The sequence below is a fragment of the Pagrus pagrus genome (assembly GCF_965226575.1).
Source record: "Pagrus pagrus genome assembly, chromosome: 9".
NCBI lineage: Eukaryota > Metazoa > Chordata > Actinopteri > Spariformes > Sparidae > Pagrus > Pagrus pagrus.
This window is the reverse complement of record NC_140193.1, coordinates 5665885-5688623: the sequence shown is the minus strand read 5'-3', so window position 1 is coordinate 5688623 and position 22739 is coordinate 5665885. Positions and strand designations below refer to the sequence as shown.

Here is a 22739-nt window from a genome sequence, read left to right as displayed (position 1 = left end):
GAACAGTAACGACGAGGAAAACAGGTTAATTATAGAGTTTTGTTAATTGATGCCATCGTATCAATGGCTTGGTATTGTTACTGAGAGATGTAGACATATTTAAATCTGATTGAAAGCAAACGCATCACCAAATAGAGCTGAAACAATAAGTTGAATATTGGATTCAATGCAATCGTCAAGATGCCTTTAATTCAAATTCATTAATTTTTTTTAGGTTTTTGCTAAAGTGTCGACAAAACAAGACCTTAGATTACATTATACAGGGCAGCCGATCCCGGCCGACATTGGGTGAGGCGGGGTTCAGCCCGGTCCATTCACACCTACGGGCAAATTTAAAGCAACCGAACAGAAAGGCCCCGGCCGGGTCTCGAACACCGGACCCTCTCGCTGCGACGCAACACGCACTGCAGCCTAATGGTTTTTAATTAAATCAAATGGAAATGCATTTCTTGCCTTTGGGAAATTATAATTGGCTCTCCTCATTTTTTCGTCTGACATTTTATAACTCAAACCAAAAATAATGACTTAGAAAAAAATAAATCAGCAGATTATTATGAATTAAAATAATCATTAGTTGCAGTCCGAAAAACTTGAGGTCGCAAGAAAATCGAAAACAAGTTTCTTGTGTGTGTGTTTTTTTTATGATGTACCGAATAATGAGGACCCAAATGCAGATACAGAGACGGGGCAGGCTGACAACTGAAAGCGAGCATCAATGAAAACTGAAGAGCAAAAAAACCAAAAGGTTTGCTTACCTTTTGTTAAGGCAGGTGGAGAAAAAGTCCACAAAAGCAAAGGCAACAAAACAAGAATCAACCAGTGACAGACTCAACAAACAAGGAAGCACACAGGTAGAAACAGGTAGAACACAGGTGAGGCACACAGACACAGGCTTAAATACACAGAGTGATGAACTAATGCGACACAGGTGAGGAGCAAAAAGGGCGGGAAAACAGACAAAGGGAGGAAGTAGGAAGTGAGACATCACACACGAGGATACAACTACAAAATAAACCATGACACACTGGAGTAAATATGCTCTCCGTCACAGTTAAGTGACTTATCTTCAAATTGAGGATCAGGTGGTGTGTGTGTGTGTGTGCGTGTGTGTGTGTGTGTGTGTGTGTGTGTGTGTGTGCCCTCTTGTCCACATGGCCGAACATGTGGGTCAGTATTTCTTTTCTTTTCTGCAATTTAAATACGTGGTTGATTAATTTAAAGGGGTCTTGTTATAATTTTTTGTCTCCCTGTCGTTCATCAGGGGTGTTGCTTTCCTCTTAATGTGTGTCTGCTGGCATCCCCCTCCCCCCCACCACCACCACCACCACAACACCATCACTTCTGTATGTCACTGTACCTTCACACATTCAGACTCTGGGTCCATTCACAGCTCTCTGATTACACAGCTGGACTGAAAAAGGTGGGACATTTGATATGACCGGAGCAGCAGTGAGTGAGGTGGTGGTGCTGGTGGTGGGCTGGGCAGGAACTGGGTCAGCAATGGGCGAAAGGTGACTACACACCCCACGGGTGGCCCAATCAGGATGAGACGCTGGCCCCTTCAGACACAATGGACCGCAGGAAGGGGGCATGTGTGTGTGTGTGGGGGGGGGATATTGTCCCATAGCTGCAATTATTGAAAAAGGTGTGAGGTGGCGGGAGACGTGCACATGCAGGTGGTTCATTCAGCTGTCGATGCACAGACGGATCTGTTGCTGTTTCCATAAAGCTAGCAAAGCTTTCATTATCTGGATTGCATAAAAGATAAAGCAACGAGGGTCAGAACCTGCTTCCTGTACCAAAAATAATCCTTTAAATAAAAGATTTCAGGCGGTGTTGACCCAGCGCGCTGCAGGTCGTTCTCAGAAGATGCAGCGCGGCATAATAATGTTGCCATGTTGTTGCACCGCGGGGAGCGCTCAAGAACTACCCCCCAAACTGTTTCTGCACACTCATATCAACAGCGTACTTTTATTTGTGCAGCGCCGTGTGCATAATGTGAGCTATGAGCCAGCTGTAAATGTCTCAGAGGGAGCGAATGAGTCAGCTGAATAAAAACGGAGACAGATGTAGGGCCTCTTTATTTTGACAGAGGGAAAGCAGCAGCTCCAAGTAGGGTGGCTCTCTCAGGAATCATCAGCCATATTCCCTAAATTCCCATGGCTTCTTTTTTGTCCACACAGTATCCAGTACTCAAGTGTTTGTTTGGTTTTGTCTCTTAATTGCACGCACTGATTTATCTCTATAATCAGGCCCGTGAAAGCACTGCATCATTGCCGTATATCACTGAAGGGAAGGTGATATAATGAATGGAACAACAGAATAAAGGCTGCTCTTCAGAGAGGGATCACCAGAGCTGCAAACTCTGCCGTTCCCCTTTTCTGTCTCTTCTGGTAGAAAGGGGCACAATCCTCGCAGAGTGGAAACACTTCTAGGGGCTAAAACAGTTTCTAGTGAGTGGTGATTTTTCCGGCTCGCCCTCTCCAACACTGCCCAGAGTGATAACAGACCAGTAATCCACGGCATGTTTGCATGGATGAGAGGCACCTGTTTCCCTCCATGTTAGAAAAATAATCAGCGGTGTCTGTTTTTGAGCATCATCGGGTCCCAAGATGGCTTCACGTGTTTGTTTATGTGCATATGTGCTGCAGTGTTTCTTTTGTAATTAGACTAATGAGGTGTCTAGTAACTCCTGTAGCAGGATATGTTAGTTGAAAATAAAAGTTAAGTTCAGGGCACCGACAGTAACAACTTGCACATCTTTTCAGTCAGTCAATCTGAAGATAGTAAGAAGAGCAGTCAGCTGCAGGACCAGTGTACTTAACCTGCCGAGCACCAGGCAGCAGACAGAAGAGCAGCCAGCTGGTAGTGAAGGCTTTGAAAGGTGCAGCGAGCCGTTCTGGGCAAAGATATTTGTGCTGAGTGTCATTCCCCTCGTCAAATATCAACAGTGAGGATCAGGCCACCAAAGCAAAACATCATTACTCGACGACCTGGGAATGAGACTCAACACTCGACTGTCTCAACCTTTAGCCGAGATGAGAAACACAGGAAAGCAACTTTAAAAAACAAGCAGCGATGAAATGTCATGCTCTCAGGGCGAACAACCCGGTCACATCAAGGCAACGCACAGATACACGTTTTACATGGAGAGCTTTAAAATGAAAAACTATTTACTTTTCAATTATTACAAGCTGTGTTTGTGTAGGTGTGTGTTACAGTGATTGTTCACACTGTTGCAGCACGTTATATGTGTTTGGTTTCTGTCCAACGGCTGCTCATATCACACTTTTCGTTTCTCTCCTGCAGGTTATGCCACCCCAAAGGCTTCCTGGATCCCCAACCGTGAAAGAGAAAGGCTGATCCCCGTCCTCCCCCGAGGTTCCTGCTGCTCTGCACCCCATCTTCCCCTCCTTCCCTCTCCTGCTTATTCCCCTCTCCCAACTGCTCTAACCCCCTAACCTGACCCTGCCCGCCCCTGTCGTCCTTTACCTCCAGGACTGTCCGTCCAGTCACATCCTTCCCCCGCAGCAGCTCCGTACCCGTCTGTTCAGTTTGATTCCAGCCACCACTAGCCGTCTTTCCTGCAGGCCCTCGTCCTCGTCGTAGAGCTGTTGTTCACCCACTGGCTGCACGCCAGGCCCCATGGCTACAGGAGGTCATGCCCCAGAGATAGATGTGTTGATCAACCTACAGCAGGTGAGAAGTACTTCCAGGTGTTTCTTACATGTAATCTTGCACGTGGAAGACATCAAACATAATCATAGAAAACATTTTTTAAGCAAAAACAAAGCACCAGCTCCTCTTTTGTTTGATCCGGAGCTCTTCAGTTCTGTTCTGGGGAGACTCTGTTGCCTCGTGGACATCCGGCCTCGGTGCTCTGAATGGCATAACCTTGTGAAAAGAGGCAACAGCTTTCAGTTGGATTCGAGCTGCCCTAATTAGACCCGAGAGCTCTCCCGAGCAACTGAGTGATTAAGAACAGTGGCAGAGTCCCTGTGGCAAGTAAGGTAACTCCTACAGTTGTGCTCTGTGTGTGTGTATGTGTGTGTTTTCACTAAGCCCTGTTGATTGCGGTCATGGATTTTCTTTAGGAAGTGTACTGAGGAAGAGACTAGACGGGAGTGTGTCCCTCGTTTAGGTGTGCATCGCTTTCAAACTCACAAAGTCAGTCAACATGTGCATATTTAAAAGAATAATTCAGGCAGAAAGATTCAGATATCAGCCGATATTCACACATTTTTCCCAGTGATCCCTAAAATGTGGTTATCAAACACCTGACACGGGACGAAGTTGTGGAATGGAGGCAGGATATTTTACAGCTGAACAGTCCTTAACTGTCTGAACTGGCATCATTACACCGAAAGAGTGAACTTCAGTGGGAATTTAATAATCATAAACTACCCCGAGCATCTTTTTCTGCATCATAATCTGGAAAAAGAAGTTTTTATATCGGTGTATATCGGACAACATGTACCCTGATAAATCTTTCATAGGCCGAGTGAGTCATCGGTTGGGCTCCAGTATTTGGGTTAATGTGCTTCTTCACTTTTTTGGTGACTTACTGCAGATAGGATCCGTGTCTGTGTATTAATTATACTATTAAACTACAACAACAGCAAACCTACCAACAGCTCTAGAGCGTGTGTGTCTCACTTGTTACTGTTGTTTTGGTGCTTTTACTGAGAGTTTAGCTTTATTATTAGTAGTACTGGCCAACAGAGGAAGTGTGCAGCGTCTTCTCAGGATCAGTTGTTTGTCAAGAAATAGAAACATTGTGGTAGAACGTGTGAATTATTCCATTATTACAACAAAGTTAGCACATATGTGTGGGTGTTTCAAACGCAGGTAAACCAACTAAAAATAGGTGATTTCCACATTGCCAGCACACGAATTTCCCCTTTTTGTCGACAGTAGAAAGCATAATGTAGGATAGTGGAGTATATACTTTTTAATATATGTATTACTTTACTTTTCATTACTATTAAGATGCCAACCGCGTGAACGTCAAGTGAATGTTTGTTAGTTGTTTTTTTGTTCGGTGTGAACGGCATTCAGCGTCAGAGATGCTGGAAAGAACATTTTTAGAACCGGGCTAACTGTTTGCCCTGCTTCCTGTCTTCGTGCTAAGCTAAGCTAATCACCTTCAGCTCACTGCCTAATGCACACACACACTCTTGCGAAGCCAATAAGTGTATTTGTCAGATGTCAAACTCAAGAAGAATATTATTATGCTACTTTGGCTTTTGGAGTCATATGTAGTTCTTGATATTTCTGGGAGGTACCGGCTGGTTTCATCCTACAAGGTTATTTGAAAACCCACTAAACGCAAGAAAGATAATCTGATTTGTCCTTTTCAAACGGTTTGCATTGTGGGATGTAACAGTAAGGGAAGTGACTGTGGAAAAATGAATATGCAAATGTGAACTGCTGACAAGTGGAGGAGGGTTTGACTTTGCAGAAGAGAAACTACAACAACGCCAAATATCTGAAGAGAGAAATCTGGACACAATGACTGTGTAGGAGATGTTACTATGTCAGCTCGTACAATGGAGTCGTGCTCAGCGATCGAGTGAAAGGGTCCTTTGTGGCTACAGTAGGTGGCCTTTTATAGTCGGGGACATTAATGCCGGTGGTGAGACTGGAAGCTTGAAGATTGAGAAGTGGAGTGAGAGCGGAAAAAAAGACCTCATAAGCTTGTTTGACAGAGAGCTATGAGAAAGTGCTCTGCGTCCTGTGTTACCTCATTTCTTAGCTGCACAATCTCTAACACCCGTTTTCACATTTTCACACCGATCAGCTGCCAAATAGCTTGTTTATTAAAGGCCAGTGAGCGATGGCAGCGGATCAGGTAAAAGCGTCTCTGCTGGAACACAACATAAATGTTGGACGTGGTGTTTTTTTGCTTCCTGAATCGTGTATTTTTTCTCAGCTAGATGTGGTATTTTCAAGAAGCATCTAGTCTTGACTGTTTCTCTCCCTCTAACCCTCAGGCCACGGCTACCCTTTCAGACAGCTTGTGCATCATGAATGTCAGAAAACAAAAGGGCCTGTTTTAGTTTCCTTCACACGGCGCTTTTGATATCATGAAAAAGATAGTTTGAACTCCTGAACTCAGCCTGATGTTTTCACATTAGTTTGGACATTTATTGACAATTAGAAATACAGAAATGGCCACGATTTGGGCATTTTTTAGCCATTTTCAGTAAGGACCTAGTAATACCAGCGCTTGCACAGCAGAATTAATGCACGTCTTTGATAAATATATAGCTCTAGAAGCTCGTTAATGAAGCAGGAGCAACATGCTAACGGCTAAGAAGCTACCCAGCTGGAAGCATGCTCTCTTCTTTCTCCATCTGCAGCAAGTTTGCGGAGTATTTCTCCTCCCCAGTCCCATAGCAGATGGCTAGACTTTATTTTTTTTGTTGCAATTTGGTGGTTAATATTACAGTATTTTGGCCATATAGAACAACTTCCAGACATATATTTTAAATAGCCACGTATAGCCTTCATTTCAACAGCCAAGTGCGACTTTGTGACATGCTGAAAACTGATTAAACTCCAGAGCCCGTCTCCAAAAACGCTGTCGTTGTGTGAATGAACAGCCAAAACACAACAATAGTTCACCTGTTTCCTGTAGAAAATGTTTGTGCGTCTCTAAACGAGGCCCTCGGCAGTTACCATACCTCTCCACGTTTGCAAGGTTGATCCCTGTCAATTAGAAAGCTAATTAGCTCAGCCACTAAAAGACAATCAGCCAACACAGAGCAGTTTATAGTGTCATAGAGGAGGTTAAGTGGATTGTGCAACACCGCTAATAAATAATAAAACACAAAATAATGCATTTAATGAGTAAGAGGGATTGTGCTGCTTAGACTTTAAAACCCAAAAGGTGAGAATATCCTCGCAGGTCTTACTTCGCCTCCATTATTGCGGAGATTTCCATTAAGAGGACCGATTTTGCAATTAACATTTCCATTTTAAACGCCAGTTCGACCGGGTCTTCTCCCTCGTGTCCTTAACAGTTTATAGAAATTCCCTCACACAACACAACGACTATCGGTAATAAACGGAGCAGTTAAATGTCATCAAGACCGAATTGTTCCCATCGACGTCTCAACACAGGGATGAGTCACTCAGGGGTCTGTGGGAAAAAACGCCGCTGTCCTTCACAGCAGAATGTTTTCTAGCTGCTATTTGAGTGAAACAGATTAGCCTGCGTCCTCTCAGAGAAACGGCTCCAGCCAACTAAGGAGGTGATGTGTCATTATGCACAGTGGGGACCGTGTCATCCTCGGCGTGCATACAGCATATTGTGACACTGATGTGAAGGAAATAATAGGCTGAATGCTCGGCTACATGAGTGGACCCTTCAATTTTCTACCCTCAATTACTTTGTGCCCTCTCGTACTTAAAATACACAGAGCGAGCGTCCACAGAGAGAGACGGGCTGCTTCTTTGCATCATCGCCTCCTATAGCTGACGGATGGCGCTCTAAACTACGACCGACTTATCGTTTATTTTGAGGCGATCCGGTGTGATGGTGTGTGTGTGTGTGTGGAGGATGTGAATGCGACCTCCTCTGGCCCGGCTGAGTCTTATTGGTGCAGCAGAAACATCACCAGCTGCTGTCAGCTTACGTCAGAGATCCTCTTAAGGGAGTCTCGAGATAAAGATGTTCTTTAATTGAAAAACCAGGAGGTCCTGGATGTAAACTATAGTGTTCAGTGGAGCTTAAGGGAACTGCAAAAGTTTCCTGTGGCAGTTTTCACCACTGGCAGTGACACACAGCAGCGTATTTGTTCAACACGATGACGCACATGCACAGTGACGCAGAACAGATTCCTGCCAATGGATTCATACTTTATCAACTGATCTACAGGGGTTGGAAGTGCATCAAGAATCACAGTGTTTTTTTGCATTTGACTGTTTTTTATCCGTCTGCAGAATTTATTTCCAAATGTGTGTGAAGATATTTCTTTTTATTTGCTGGCGTTTTGTCAAATACCTTTTTTATAAGCTGCATTGCTTTGAGCTGCACCTGCTATAGAAGTAAATTCATAATGGAAAGCTTCATAAAAAAATGACCCTGGTGCCTTAAATGTGCAGTCTTTCTAATGACTCCACCGGTTGCAAAAACAAGCCCCGATGTATGTAAGCTTATGAGAAAATGACCCCACTTCTCACTTGATTTATTACCTCAGTAAACAGTTTCCTGAGTTTATGGTCTCGATCGCAAGTTTCATGTCTTCTTCAACACAGCATGATGTCCTTTTTCTAAATGACGGTCCCATTGAGAGTTAAACAGACGATAAACGCAGGGTGTGCTTTGGGGCGTGGCTACGTTGTGATTGACAAGTCGCTATTGAAGCATTTTCACAGGTTGTCAGTCAGATCGCATCAGGAAAAACAAGACGCCGACTGCCTGGCGTCATACCAAACTCCAGTGGGTGACTTCACGGTGGGCACATACTTGGTTCAGACCCACAGCTCATGTTAGGGAATGTGTTAGAGAAAGATTTAAGAAATTTGAGATCTGATTCTCAAGGGTGAAAATTGGGAAAACTGTTTAAAGGGTTTAAAGACCACAAACATGGTTATTTCTTATTTGTTCGGCTGAGTGGTTTGCAAACCTTTCAGTCAGTATCAGTCTTTATCTTAACTACAGTCCATGTTTAATCATCTTTAGATCATCTAAATGTATTAGAGGTGATCCGATAGCATCCCTGAGTTCAATAAGGAGATAAGATTTGATGCCTTCTCACTTCGCCGACGGATACGAAGCAGTTACAGTGGCTCAAATGACAGAAAAAAACTGATTAGAGAAAATAATATTGACTTGGCCTTTATTTAAAAATGGAATTATTGCATTTCTGCTGCTTGAAACTGGCAGATTAGAGGTGTAGAGGTTACAGAAATAATTGTGTTTCTCAGACGCTTTAGTGCATGAAAGCTGAGAGGAATGAAGGGAAACTTGCTTATCTTCCATTTAAAGACATCACATTGAGTTATAAGACATGTTTAATAATTGCTCATAAACATCAGCTGTGCGGGGAAAAGAAAAAGCAAAACACCGATGCTGATATTTATGTTAGTTGTGATTTGTTGGTCTGGGAAGCGTGCCAGCTCCTTCAATCAAAGAGGCCGGGATGAAGGGACGGACGGAGTGGGAAGCAGTTTTTAAACGCCGCTAAATAAAAAAAAGAGCAGGAAGCAACAGAAAGCAACAGAAAGCAGTCTGATCTGCAGAGGGAAACAAACTGAGAGCACAGTTGAGGTGATCACCAAGTGTAAGATACAGTATGTATATCGATCCATAGACCTGAACATATCATACTGCTGGCTGTTGTCCTACTCACCATTGTACCGCTGAGTGGCTATCACAGTGTGCATGTCTAACCTGCATTCACTGATTTCTTGGCCTCCACTGTTAGAGGCAGTGGAAACCATGTGCCAACACAGCAATGACAAATTATCAGCTCGTACACTGATATGGCTGACAGGTTAGCAAACAGTTGGCTATTGTACATCCTGCAGATACGGAGCAACCTTAGCAGCCAGTTGGAGATGTGTCTCTGGCCAACTGATGGATGTAGTGACCTGTATTCACTCTGCTTTTAGCTCTGGCTTTGGTCTCCACCACCTCCTGTGGGGAAATATCTGGTGCACTAGTTGTTAACTTTATCCACCTGCAGTGTGCCGTTGAGCAGGTGGTTCAAAGTGGCTTTATCAGAGCTTTTCTGCTGAAAACAGGGAAACGATGCTATGAGAGCTGTGAGACTGAACACTGGCTGTAAAACCAACAAGCTGAAAGTTGATATAAACCTCCGAACAGCTGAGAGGAACTGCGAAGTCTAGTGATAATTCTCTGCAGGTTTGTCATCATTACACTGTTACTAAATCCACTGTCATCATAAAAATATTGATTCTAGCCACTTTAAGCTAAAACCCAAGATGCACTGCACTCTGATGTTCAACAGATGTTGTCTCAGAGTTATTGTAGGACAGCTGTGCCTTTCACCTCCAACAAGGTACAGAAGGACTTGAATTCAAAGGATTTGCACTTGTAGGCAACGATTTAACTTCAAAACTTCACTGCTTGTGTATTCATCTTAAAGGATAAGTTCACCCAAAATTGAGAATTCAGTCATTTTCTGTGCTCGCCTTCATGCTGATGGAAAGTCAGGTGAAATTTCATAGTCCACCAAATGTTTCTGGAGCTACACAGCAAACTAGTGTTGCAGCGTTCTTCGTTTTATGGCTGCACCGTCACATCAGGTGTAAATATTCTTGATCTTGGACGTCTTGCACATTATTTACATACACATTACCCCATTTTTCAGCACGGTCGTCAGAACAGATTCATTAGTCAGACAGTCTGGTGCATTTTCTGGGCTTCCCTGAGTATTTCTCTTCTTAAAATATGACTATAACCTCACTCTAACATTAACCAAATTGTTTTTAATTGCTGGTTACTTTAAACTTGAGTCTAATTACATCCCCTAACCTTTATATTAGACCTAATAACAGTAATCCCAATCCACCTTGGGCTCCACACTTAATGTGTTAGACAGAAATAACCCATGTTCTGTGTGTCCTCACTCCAGAGGGTTTTCCTGAGCAGTTGATCCTGACAAACAAGTCAAACACACAACACAGACACACACACACACACACACCCTCCTCTGTATTACTCAGCAGCTGATAAATATTTCAACGCATCTCTCTGGCTCAGCATTCCATTAAATATGAAATATTAATGTTGTGTAGAAGTTGGTCAGTTCACCAGAAAAGGTTAGAGCGTGCATGTTTATAACTGCACAGCGGCCCCCTCTCCTCATAATTGATTACAAAGTAGCTGTATTTTCATGCATTTGATACGTGTTTGATGTCGACGGTAACCCAGAGTGTTAACACTCACAGTAAACAGACTGTGATCGGATGAGAGCCCTTATCCATCATTCATTATAACAATATGATTAGGAGATCGCCATCTGCATGTTGGCAACACCGCCGACTCAAATGGACTTTATAATTCCTTTGTGCTCCTGTTGGTGTACACAGCATGACAAAGCATCCTGAGAAATGTACAAAGTTAACATCATCCAGTGCCGTCTTTCATCTAACAAACACCCCAAAACCTTGAGATTCATTCAGTTTACCGTCACAAAGGATGAAAATACTAAAAGCTAATACTGTAGGTGACCTGATGCACATTCCTGATGATGGTGTTGTGCTGTGCTACTGATAGAAACAAAGCAATGTGCCCAAAAACAGATCCAAAATATTTTTTTTAATATTGGATTTCCAAATTTTTAGCAGGGTTGCTCTGCCTGGAAAATATACATGTTTTTGTGAGAAACACTGAATGTGAACAAACAAAAAAGTGGCTTTAAAAACACATAAAGCAAAATATCCATTTTCAAAGTTTGAATTCTATTTTCTTTGTTAATTGTTTTCCCATGTTAGCTTCCAAAGGTATGTTTCACAGTATTTTTAATAGCAATAATCCCTCTCCTGTCCTCTCTCTTCCAGAAAATGCAGCAGGGTAAAAAGAGTAGTAGAGTAGAGAAATGTAACATATGGTGGCTCTGTCATGCTGTGGGGGACATTATGTCGGCATGGTTTGGGTCCACTGCAAATCAATACAGAGTTGTTCTGGGTGATCACCTTTACCCTGTGATGAAACACTCGCTGTTCAGGCTCACTGAATGGTTTTAATGTATGAAAATGATGAATCATTTGCTATGGCCAGAACCCAACTGCACACCTATGGGAGGTTTTGGATTGACATGTTGGGCAGCAAGCATCAAAACACCAAATGAGGGAACATCCAGAGATGTGTTGATTCGATGCTGAGGCGCCCTGAAGCTGTTCTTGTCACGCTTTTGCATGTAATGCTTCTGATGACTCATGTGAACCTCGGGGGGCATTCACATATATTTATCTAATTAAATGTGATTTGGAGCAACTACATGAAAATAACCCACCCATCACGTAAAAGCACACTTGACTGCCAGCTAGTGGGTCGCCAGCAGAGCAATATCATGTTTATGTATTTATTCCAAAGCCACTTCCACTTGATATAACAGTGCTGGTGAGGCAGGTATGTCCATAATTCCTAATTAAGCCACACCCACTTTTGAGCGATCCAATCACATTTTAAAGATTTGACTCAAAGGGTAACTCCACCAATTTTACTAATTAAAGTGCGTTTACAGTCTTTGGGAACACGCATCCATAAAAAAAGGTAATATAAAGCCTTTTATGGCTCTCGAGGAAGCTGCATGTAATCTGATAGATTGCCTCCAGTGATGTGGTTGAGTTGCATTGTGGGTAATGTAGGCTCTTTGTAAAGGAATATCTCTGTTTCTGCTTCATCGATTTTGTTGTCATAAGCGATATTTTTCAAAATATTGAATATAGAACAACTGTGTAACTCTTCATCTGAGAGGAACTGCTCTGACCTTATTTTTTATTTATTACATTGTTGTTTCTCTCCTGGCGGGTCCTCTGGAGTTTAGAGCGAAGGGAACCAGTGACAGATCAGCTGCACTTAATGCATTATGCTCTCATGTACTATATATATATATAATTTAAAAGCTCTTTTAATATTAATTTGTTATTTTAAAGTTTTTAAAAGTCTTGTATGTGTTGCTGCAAAGGGAGTAAAACGTCAGTTATTTATTCATACTATGCAGACTGCTAATCAAGATATAATACAAATAAAACAAAATGCTATAATTATATATTGTGAGAAGAACCTGACCCTGCACCCAAACAACAATAATATGTTGTGATATATAACATTTTGGATATTGCCCAAGCCGAGGAGTGCAAGGCCAGGCTAAAAACTGGTGCCTGCATTACCCACAATGCAACTGAGTGACATCACTGGAGGTCATTTATCAGATTACATGGAGCTTCCTCTGAAGACAGAAGATTTTTTTTGCTATACATCAGAATTTTACATTAAATGTTCAGTGTTAATCTTCCTGGCTGACAGCAGAGACTCTGCGTAGCCAAAAACTAATTATAGAGGGGTCTGTTCTTAACATGCACACTAACTGTATTATCTCATCGGGGCCTACCGTTGATAAAAATGCACCGCATCTAAAAAAAATCACTGTACTCCATTGTCCGCCATCCAAATCCTCCTCACACACTCCCTCCACCACCTGGACCGGGGTTGCCCTCCTCCTGTGTCCCTCCACCCGGACTGACTTCAAAGCTGACATGAAAGAGTTTTGAGTTATTTGCACCGATGAAGGCAAAAAGCAGGTGTAGAAAAAGTCCCTCTACTCTAATAACTACCTTGGTGTGAGTGTATTATTCCCTCTTGCATTACTTATTAAATTCAGGGTGCAACGCTGAAAATCAGTGCTTACCAGAGCGGGATTAAGAGGGGAGGGTGTTAGAGGAGAGGTTGAAATTAAACTAGAATAGGTTTATTGGATTATAACGCATCTGAAGTAATGAATAAATTGAGCTGGCCGTCCTGTAAAAACAAGATTTTTACTGCTCAATTTAAAATTCTCCTTTTATATCCATCTGGCTTCGTCTACCTTCGGCCCTCGTGTAGATAGGTAGCTCGGATCATTAAACGTATCCTGTCCCTCCATCCCACTGGTAATTAGGAAGTAATGGAGCCCTGGCACAGAGAAATCTGAGACCACAGAACAGAAGCCAGAGTGCTCGCCGTGCCAGCACCAATCTGAGGCGGAGGAAGCAGCCTGTCCCGGTGATTTGACCTATCAGAGGCCCCCGAAAAGGCTCCGACAGGACACTCCCTCCAGCTTTCACCGTCTCCAGGGGCCGTCTAGTGCATTAGTTTCTCTGCTGCTTAGCACTTTGTTGTATTGATTTGATGTCCTCTATACGTAGAGTGGAGGATGTACAGACACTATGTGCCTATTGTACTGAAACAGAATTGTTTCTGGTTTCAGTGTAAGGCCAAGTGTGGTGGGTTTTGGCTTAAATCGGGGCAGGACAGTGTCATAGTTTAACTATATGACAGTATATGGTATAACACAATTATTATCAATAACAACAACCCTTAAAGGAATGAAAACAGATGAGCTTTTTGGTTAAACAAACTCTTTATCATACACATATGACATTTTATGTACTGACAGACATGAAACTTGGTATCGACTTTAAATGTATTTATTGTTTAATAACACTAATACAGTAATATTCAATACAATAGACAAGAAAATGTGGTATGATAACAAATTAAATCAATTTTCAAGCCACGGTATCTTGAAATCAACACTGCATTACTGCAACACTATCCTCAATCCACACATTTAAAGTGTGTTTAGACACTTATAATAATAATATTGACAACTGGTTCCCAATGTGTGGTTCCCAACCCTCATTAGGGGTCGTCAAGTCTTAACAGGCGGTCGCCGTCTTTTTGATTAAAAGAGGTGTACTGTAGTAAAATATTGATAAAATGTCCTTTATATCAGCATTTCATTCATTGAAACAAGAAAACAAATTAAAAATGTTATTTATTAAGTTTGGATTATTATTCAAGATATTGAATTAGCAAAAATCTCACAGGATAAGGACATGGTGACAACTTGAACATAAGCTACATTTACAGACTTTTCAGTCTCTGCTAAACAGCCTCAACCTGCGTAAGAAGGCCAACTGTCAGGGACAACGCTTAATGTGTCAGAAGAGAACACTATTACATATGTATGATTGAGAATTGTATGAAAAGTTCCTAAAAATGTCAGAAAAACTCATCTCGGATCTAAAAAACATCTCAAACTTAAGTCTGTTGCATCACAACCTGAGCTACAGATGATAAGTTACGCTTTTATATTACCACTATGATAATAAATTCTTCACATTTGCTCTCCATTAAGTTCAGGCTTCATTTTAAGATTCTTGTGGCACTGATGTTCATCTCTGACTTGGTCCATTCTCACCAGTAGGTCACTTACAGTAGGTCTTCTGACCAGGATCTCCTGGTTGTCCCTCAGACTTGACTGAAAGGACAAGGTGATTGTTCCTTGTTCTACTCTTCCTATAAACTTAAGCTCTGCGGGCATCAATAGAGACTGAAACAAGGGATCCCTTAATTAAAAAGGACGGGAACCACTGATAAAGATGTGCTGCAGAATTGGTGATGGATCTCCCCCATGTTCATTTGTTCCATGTTCATCCTGCATTACGATTCAACTTTGATTCAGCACGACTGTATTCCCTGTTCGTGATGTCAGAGCCAAGCTGTGTTATGCTAAAAGAACGTCTGATTGCATTACCGTCCTGGGAAGTACATATAATACACTAATCAGAGCGGCACAATCCATGTAATAATCATGCAATCAGCGATGGTGACTGCTTTCTGCATGCACAGATTCCTCCATTCATCACAGTGAATATGATTCATCCCACACTATAATTATTATTGCAAGAGAACAGCCCATACATGAAGATATCAACATTTGTATCCTTACTTCCTTTCCTTATCTACCTCTTAAGTGTTTTCAAATGTTCCTCTTTCTCCTAACCCTGCTCCAGGTGAAGGTGGAGGAGGAAGATGAGGAAGGTCCAGTGGAGGATAATGAGGAGGATGAAGACGAGGAGGAGAACCTGGAGAAAGCGCTGTCTGTGGAGCGCTTTGGAGACATCATCAGCGACTCCGCTTCCACCAGTGGAGACAGGATGGGCCGACACTACACCGAGAAAGACTTTGAATGTAAGCGAAGCTACCGTGTGGATGATATACCTCCAATTACACAATAACTGTCACTTACAAACTGTTCGTTTCCAGATGCATTGCCATGAAACATTCATGGTCCCCATAGGATGAATCCCATTGAAATATCCAGTCAAGTTATTGGATAGTCTACAAGATGGATGGCCATAAAAATTTCTAGAGATATTCATAGTCTCCAGAGGGTGAATCCCATTGATGCTGTTGATCCCTGAAATTCGGTGAAATGATTCATGGTAACCAGAGGATGAATCCTAAGGAATTATGTGGTTGACTGGCTTTTTCTCTAGCATTATCAAGGTCTAAGATTTCACTAAAACTACAAGATGGAAGACCATGAAATGGTCTGAAGATATTCATGGTCCCCAGAGGGTGAATACTATTGCCTTGACTAACCCTCTGATGTATCCTCTAACCTAGCAGCACCGAGAGGTTAACATTTATTTATTTTTTTTGTTAAATTTCTATTGAACGTAATGCCATGAAATTTGGCACATGAATTCATGGTCCTCAGAGGATGAATCCCACTAACTGGTGATCCCCGCAAATTTCTTGTAGCACCATTATAAGATTGAGAACTTTGTTTTTTTAGGAACATTTTGAGTCAAGTTCTCAGAGGGATTACCCTGAAATATGTTGCAATGATTCACGGTGCCCAGAAGATGAATCCCTCTGATAGCAAATCCCTCTGATAGCAAATCCCTCTGATAGCGACTTTATCGAGTCTGCTTTGCCCCACTTAGCTACTCCTTCTTACTTTCTTACTTGCGCTACTTTTGCGGAGCACTAGAAGAATCAATCATTATCATTTCCCCAGCAACCTTCTCAGTGACCTTCCCAGGAAACTCCTGGATATAGCAGATGCTAGCATGCTAGCACAACAAGCTAAAACGGTGAACATGGTCGATATTGTTCCTGCTGAACATCAGCAGATTAACACTGTTGGTCTGACCATGTTAGGATGCTGACGTTAGCATATAGCACCACAGCCTCACAGATGCATTAGCATCGAATATCAGTCTCATAGCAAAATCATCCACTATGACTGTTTATGCTGTTGTAAAACCACTTTATTTTGTAAGATTATAATCCAGTTAAATATTAATGTGCTTATGTGTGTGTGTAAACACTGACCTTGTCTGTCACAGTTTGAGTTGTATTAGATTAAGAGATCAGTTTTTAGAGCAGATTTTGTGTGTAAATCAGTACATTGGTGGATTAGTGTGACAGAGATGAGCAGATGCTCTGGTAGCAGATAATAGTGGCTGAGATTAGATGGAGCAGATTTCTTTTGATGTTTATTAAAACAGTGCATTTCTCCATTATTGCATGTTAATTAAAATCTAAAGCTTTTGTTTGTGTTGTGTCTTTCAAGTGTTTAATAGGGATTTAGGGGGAGAGAGAGCTCCTCCTCTGAGAGTGGCAGCATTTTTTTCCCTCCTTGCATATTTAATTTAATGGAATCGAAAGGCTGCAGCTAAAAAAACAACACCGTCAGGCAGTGTGTACTGAAACTCAAGACTGTATTTAAATATGATGCTTTAGCTATTCACATTTCAGGGTAACTATTTGAGTTTTAATGCTTTATAGCTCGAAACTGCGTAGATTAAATTCCTGATTGGGTTCCCGAGTGCCGTTAGTCCTGCGATACAAAGGGACAAAGCATTGAACACTGTATGACACTATTTACAGTCAGGAAACAGAAGTTCAACCATTGATTTTATTCATCGTTTTCTTTTTTTATACAGATCACAGACACACATTTCACCACACGCACCATCCCTTATCCACCCACCTGCCCCTGCCCCAGCGTTTACGCAAGAGGGTGCACAGCACGGACAGAAGGCGCAAAAAGAAGCGGAAGAAAAAAAAGACCTCGCTGCCGCCGTCCGACGTTACACCCACCATCCACGAGGTAGACGAGGAAGAGGCGGAGTCTGAGACGGACGGACAGGGGACGGTCGCCACGCCCACAGACCTAAATGTCATCCAACCACAGGTAAAATAAGACTGAGGAACCACGGGACCTCCGCAGGGTAAAGGTGGCAGGATGAAGTATTCAGGTATTACAACATGTTGGTGTATCGCTCCTCTCTCACTGATCTTCCTCTTCCTCTCAGTTTAGTTTGGGGAGCCAAGAGGACTTGGAGGAACCCCTCCCGCTCACTGCCTTTCACACGGAAAACGAAGAATTGTCGAGGAAAGCTGCACCAACTCTGATAAAGAGGGAGACTCTTAACGGGGGGATCGTTGATCTCGGACAGAACGAGGAGGTGGACGGAGAGGAAGCAGCGTGCAGCAGGTGGGATCTCCAGTCGTTCCCTTTGTTGTTTCGAGACCCACAAATGTGATGTCGGGCACATTCTCACCAGCTGACAGTTGGAAAATAGACTCAAACAGGCAGAATGCTACATTCACAGCACCGAACAGCAGACAGTTAGCAGTTAGCTCGTGTAAAGCTACATATAACAGCTAACTAGTGAAATATCTGGCTCTTTAGCGGCTAATTAGCCAAAAAACACAGCTACATGACTCAGGTTGAATGCTAATGTTGCTACGTGTCTGCTGGATGGATAGTTTGTTTTGTTGCCGCCAAAAACAAAAATTATTTATTTTGAAACAGCTGAGCTTTTGCTGCAATAGCACGGCCAAAACCAAACGAAACCAATTACCTGAGAATTACCAAATAAGGACTATTACATTCAAGATGTATGAACTAAAAAGTTTTAACAACTCGAAATTTTTAGTCTACTTTGCATGGTCATTTTGAGGTAAGTAAAGTCACTGTCAGACTGTGCAGGTGGCTATATTGTATTATCCTAAATATAATATCCTAAATTTAATGGGAAATTAGGTGCTAACAGGTGCCTGTTTTCTCACTTTTGAAGACACAAAACAACTCCAGTATTTATTTAGAGTTGTGTTTCTGGCCACCTGATCAATATAAGTCTAGTATTCGCTCTCTTTTGAGCTCTGTTTTGGTCTCCACCAACTCGTTTGTCAAATATCTGTCTTTTTAGCTGCTAAACGCTCCGCTATGTTCACTGACTACTGTCTAACTTTGCCCAACGGTTTGGTGCTGGCCAGGAAAGCTGCCTGCTGTGGCTGTTAATCAGAGCAACGAGAATGAAGTGAAGATGTGAGCAAGAAAACTAAAAACAGTCGGCTTGGAGATGCTAAAACGCTCCGCAGAGCCGAGGGGAGCTGCTCCTTTTCATATTACATGCCGTCTCTAATCCACTGTGGTCGATTGATATAAAAAAAATATTTATTGTGCAGCTTATAAGCTTGTTTGTCGTCAGTTTACCCTCCGTTTCACCAGGGAGGGTTTACCAGTAATGTAGAATGAAGCACACATTACGCAGAAGTGCGTTGCTATGGTTCCCAGCAGTTTAATATGCCTTTTGGGCGGGTTTACCAACGCTGGTTTATTCTCACACAGGAACGATGTTTGCGGTGTATTGTTTCATGGTTTAACGGCCTCCTGCAGTCGGTCAGGAGCGAGTTTTCTGTTGTCTGTTACATAAGAGAGGAACACAAAGCTGGATTAACATGAGATGGTTAATATTCTTTATTGTTCTTTTCTAAATTGGGAGCCGACCCCCAGCATCAGACGCATCGACGCTTACAGCAACAAAGCTTTTTAGCAGCGCACAACAGAAAAAGAGCAGAGGGATGTTTCTGCTCTAATTGCACACAGAGGCTCGGTTATATGCATGTCAACTGTACATTAGCAACTTTAATGTTACATTAGGAACGTGAACATCAGACAAATCAAGACTAATAACCCACATGTGCAGTTCTTAAGACTGTAATGGCTCATTAATGGCTCCAGCTGAATCCTAGATGACCCATCTGGCTAGCAAAACAAAAAAAAACCATAACCATCGGAATATGACTCGATCTGTTTTTGTTTTTTTCCATAATTATGAATTTATGATGTGTGCAGTTTGCTGCAATCGAGGTCAGGGACCCTCTGGTGATTCAGGTATTTGGCTCTGCTGATGCCTGGTTGAACAAAAAGGGAACAGAAACACCATCGTGCCTGAGCCGTGCAGGATCGTTCAGCTGTGTTTGAGTGAAAGCAGCTGAGGATGACTCAGAGGGTTGTTGAGGAGATCCTGCCGTGTTGTTGTGTTGTGAAGCCCCCTGCTGGTGAACAGGCAGCAATGCAAACCAAGAGGCACGTCACTGAATTTCAGTCAACAGCAACATTAAACTTCTGTTTGAATCTTTGTGTTTACTGTGAAGCATCTACAGTTTGTGTGACAGTATTTCCTAATATATCCCTCCTCTCTGTCAGTGTTCCCCCAGGATCAGATCCCTCAAATTCGACCACGACCCGCGGCTGGTTCCGCAGGAAGCCCGTCCACCATCGCCTGGCGGGCGCCCAGCGGAGCAACTACGACCTGCGGGAGCGGATCTGCATCGGCAGCATGACGGCCCTGGAGACGGCCGTCTACCAGCAGGTGCCCACCGACGAGGCCGAGGCCCAGATGTTGGCCAGCGCCGATCTGGATGACATGAAAAGTGAGGAGATAATGGTCTTTTAAGTGATTTCTGTGTTTTTTAATGACCAACATCATGACAACTCGATAGTTATTATCCACTGGGTTTATATGTTAGCTGTGTTATTGTTTTTGGGATTATAAACTAACAACTGCCTGCACAGCTGCGTCAGTCTCATCCACACTTTATGCAAACTTTTGTCTTTGACTCGGGGGAAAAACCCCAAGACTCTTATTTGATTTTTCCTCGCTCCTTGATCTTCTCTTGAAGGGGAAATAGTCCCTGTCCGCCATCTTGCTTTCCGTCCCAAAGCTCTTATGTCTGAGGAGCCATGAGGATACACAAGAGCAACGACTCTCAGCTGAACGTATAAACACTCTGCCCCTTCATCAGGCATATTTAATCAAGATGGCAGATGTTGCTTCACTTGACGCTTTAGAGGAAAGGACGTCTTATTCGTAAAACACATTTCCATTCTTTCCTCACATGATTTCCTTCTGTTTTTCCATCGTCCTCAGTGAGAGGGACTAAGACACAAGGAAAGACACAAGTGAGGCAAACATGGGGGACTTAAGGGACTTGTGATGTGGGTCTGACACAGGAGGTTAACATCCTCATTCTCAATTTCACCTACTAATCGCTCATTTATTCTAACCAGGGAACCGGCCATCAATAAGCAGAATGCCAGACATTTTCTAATGTTGAAAAACACAGAAACATGAGCAGTGGTCTGGAACCAGGCTACACGTAGCCTCTGCTAACCCTCAGCGTCTTATTGAATGCCTCATATTAGCACACGCAGGTCCATAACCAGCTAACACGCCGAGACAAGTGATGAGTTTTGTTGTAATGAGCTGATATTCTTCTCAAGTAGGGTGGGATGATGTGGTTAAAAAATCATATTGACTGATAATACGATTGCCGCGTGACTCACAGTTAGTGGTAATGATCTTTTTTTTGCATCACAGTTTTCTTTTTCACTGAGAAATTCATTAAAATCATGATGTGACATTTGTTTGGTCTGTACCAAAGAAACATGTTGCGTTTCTGATTATATTCAGCTGCAAACTTACCGACAGAGCGACTAATGTTGACAGGAACAACGTTCGAAGGCTCTTGTTTTGCAGTTTAAACGCCTCCTACCAGGTTAATCAGTAATACTCACACTCCAGAGCTCAAGAGACCTCGCAGTGTTAACTGCTTCTCGATAGCGCTGATTTAACTCTGAGGTCATTTTAAGGCCGTCGTTATCGGTGCGTTCGAATGCATTACATTCAGAGTTCAATCACTTAAACAGCTTTTAATAGAGTGTAGGAGTGACGAGAGCAAAATACACCAAACAACGATGTTATTTTCAGGGATCTATGATATTTTTTCCCTGTCGGCTATTGCAATAGTGGTTTAACTGTGAGTCAGTTGCGTATTTTGTCCCACCGAGTCATGACATGACCACGTTACTGTTGAATAATGAATTATATTACATTAGTAAATGGGGGCCTGAGAGCAGGGGCATGTGAGATGATTTCCTCTGCTGCTGCTGCTGTTGTTGAACGTACCTCCTGAGATGACTCAGTTTTTACTTTTCACCCACGCCACAACAACATGGTGGGGGGATCTTTGTGATACCAGCCAGTGACTGAGCTCCACCAGTTCTCCATCAGACCTCCATGATAGATGTGGTTGCTAGGATATTCGTGATATAACTGCCGAGCGTCTATAGCGGTACATGCAGTCATGCACGAAGCATGTTTTAATGCACGTTCAGCCTGATGAATTTCAAATGCCGCAGCTCCAACAATAATTTTAATCATGCTTTAACTACACAACACTAGTGATGTGTGAGGCACCGGCCCAGAGCAAGGATGCCAGATATTATCAAGATTAAAAGGTATTAGATAAATGAGTGAGTGTGTTCATTTTCAGTTGCATCAGCTGTCTAATCCGAACATAGAGCGCAGACTCTTGGCTGTGTGCTGAACAGTAAAGGAAATGCATCGTCAGCACCTTTTCTACCTGACAGAGAGCTGGATCCTCTGCAGACTGCCCCTGGTGATTCAAAGACAGTGTAAATGTCTCATCATCAGCCTGTTTTACCAAGGTCTCTGTCAGAATATCACTTTTAAACGTGTCCAGAAATCAAATGTTGTGTTCAGATTGTGTTTTCATGTTGCAAATTGCTGGATTAAGCCATTTTGTGTTGGGTTCAGCGCCCTCTGCTGGCCGTGACAGGGCACTACTACACAGTGATCTACTCTGCCTACACGCCACATTAACAGTTCAAAGAAATCAAGGTTATTAATATCATTACATGACTCGTCTGACCGTCTTTAGTAACTGGATCTTCGATCTCCTTTGTATAAAGACATATCAGGATCCCACCCTTTGATTTTTTCTTTTACACACACGCACACACACACACACACACACACACACACACACAGTATTTCTTCTCTGGTTATTTTTAACCAAGTTATCATTTTCCCTGACAGAGTGACTC

At 42.6% G+C, this 22739-nt stretch overlaps 1 protein-coding gene across 3 annotated transcripts in view; it reads left to right on the top strand.

The window, feature by feature from the left end:
- The first annotated feature begins 3542 nt into the window (after positions 1-3542).
- The window catches only part of slc4a3 (solute carrier family 4 member 3), a 44789-nt gene continuing 25592 nt past the window's right edge, over positions 3543-22739 (top strand). For 2 of the 3 annotated variants that reach the window (XM_084362359.1, XM_084362358.1), the window contains exons 1-5: positions 3543-3699; positions 15538-15715; positions 17482-17732; positions 17854-18035; positions 20037-20263. In XM_084362359.1, the coding sequence (XP_084218485.1) occupies positions 3646-3699; positions 15538-15715; positions 17482-17732; positions 17854-18035; positions 20037-20263 (892 nt within the window). In that variant the 5' untranslated portion in view covers positions 3543-3645. Of the gene's footprint in view, positions 3700-15537; positions 15716-17481; positions 17733-17853; positions 18036-20036; positions 20264-22739 lie in introns of those variants that run through there. The other variant, XM_084362360.1, reaches the window with a different exon arrangement.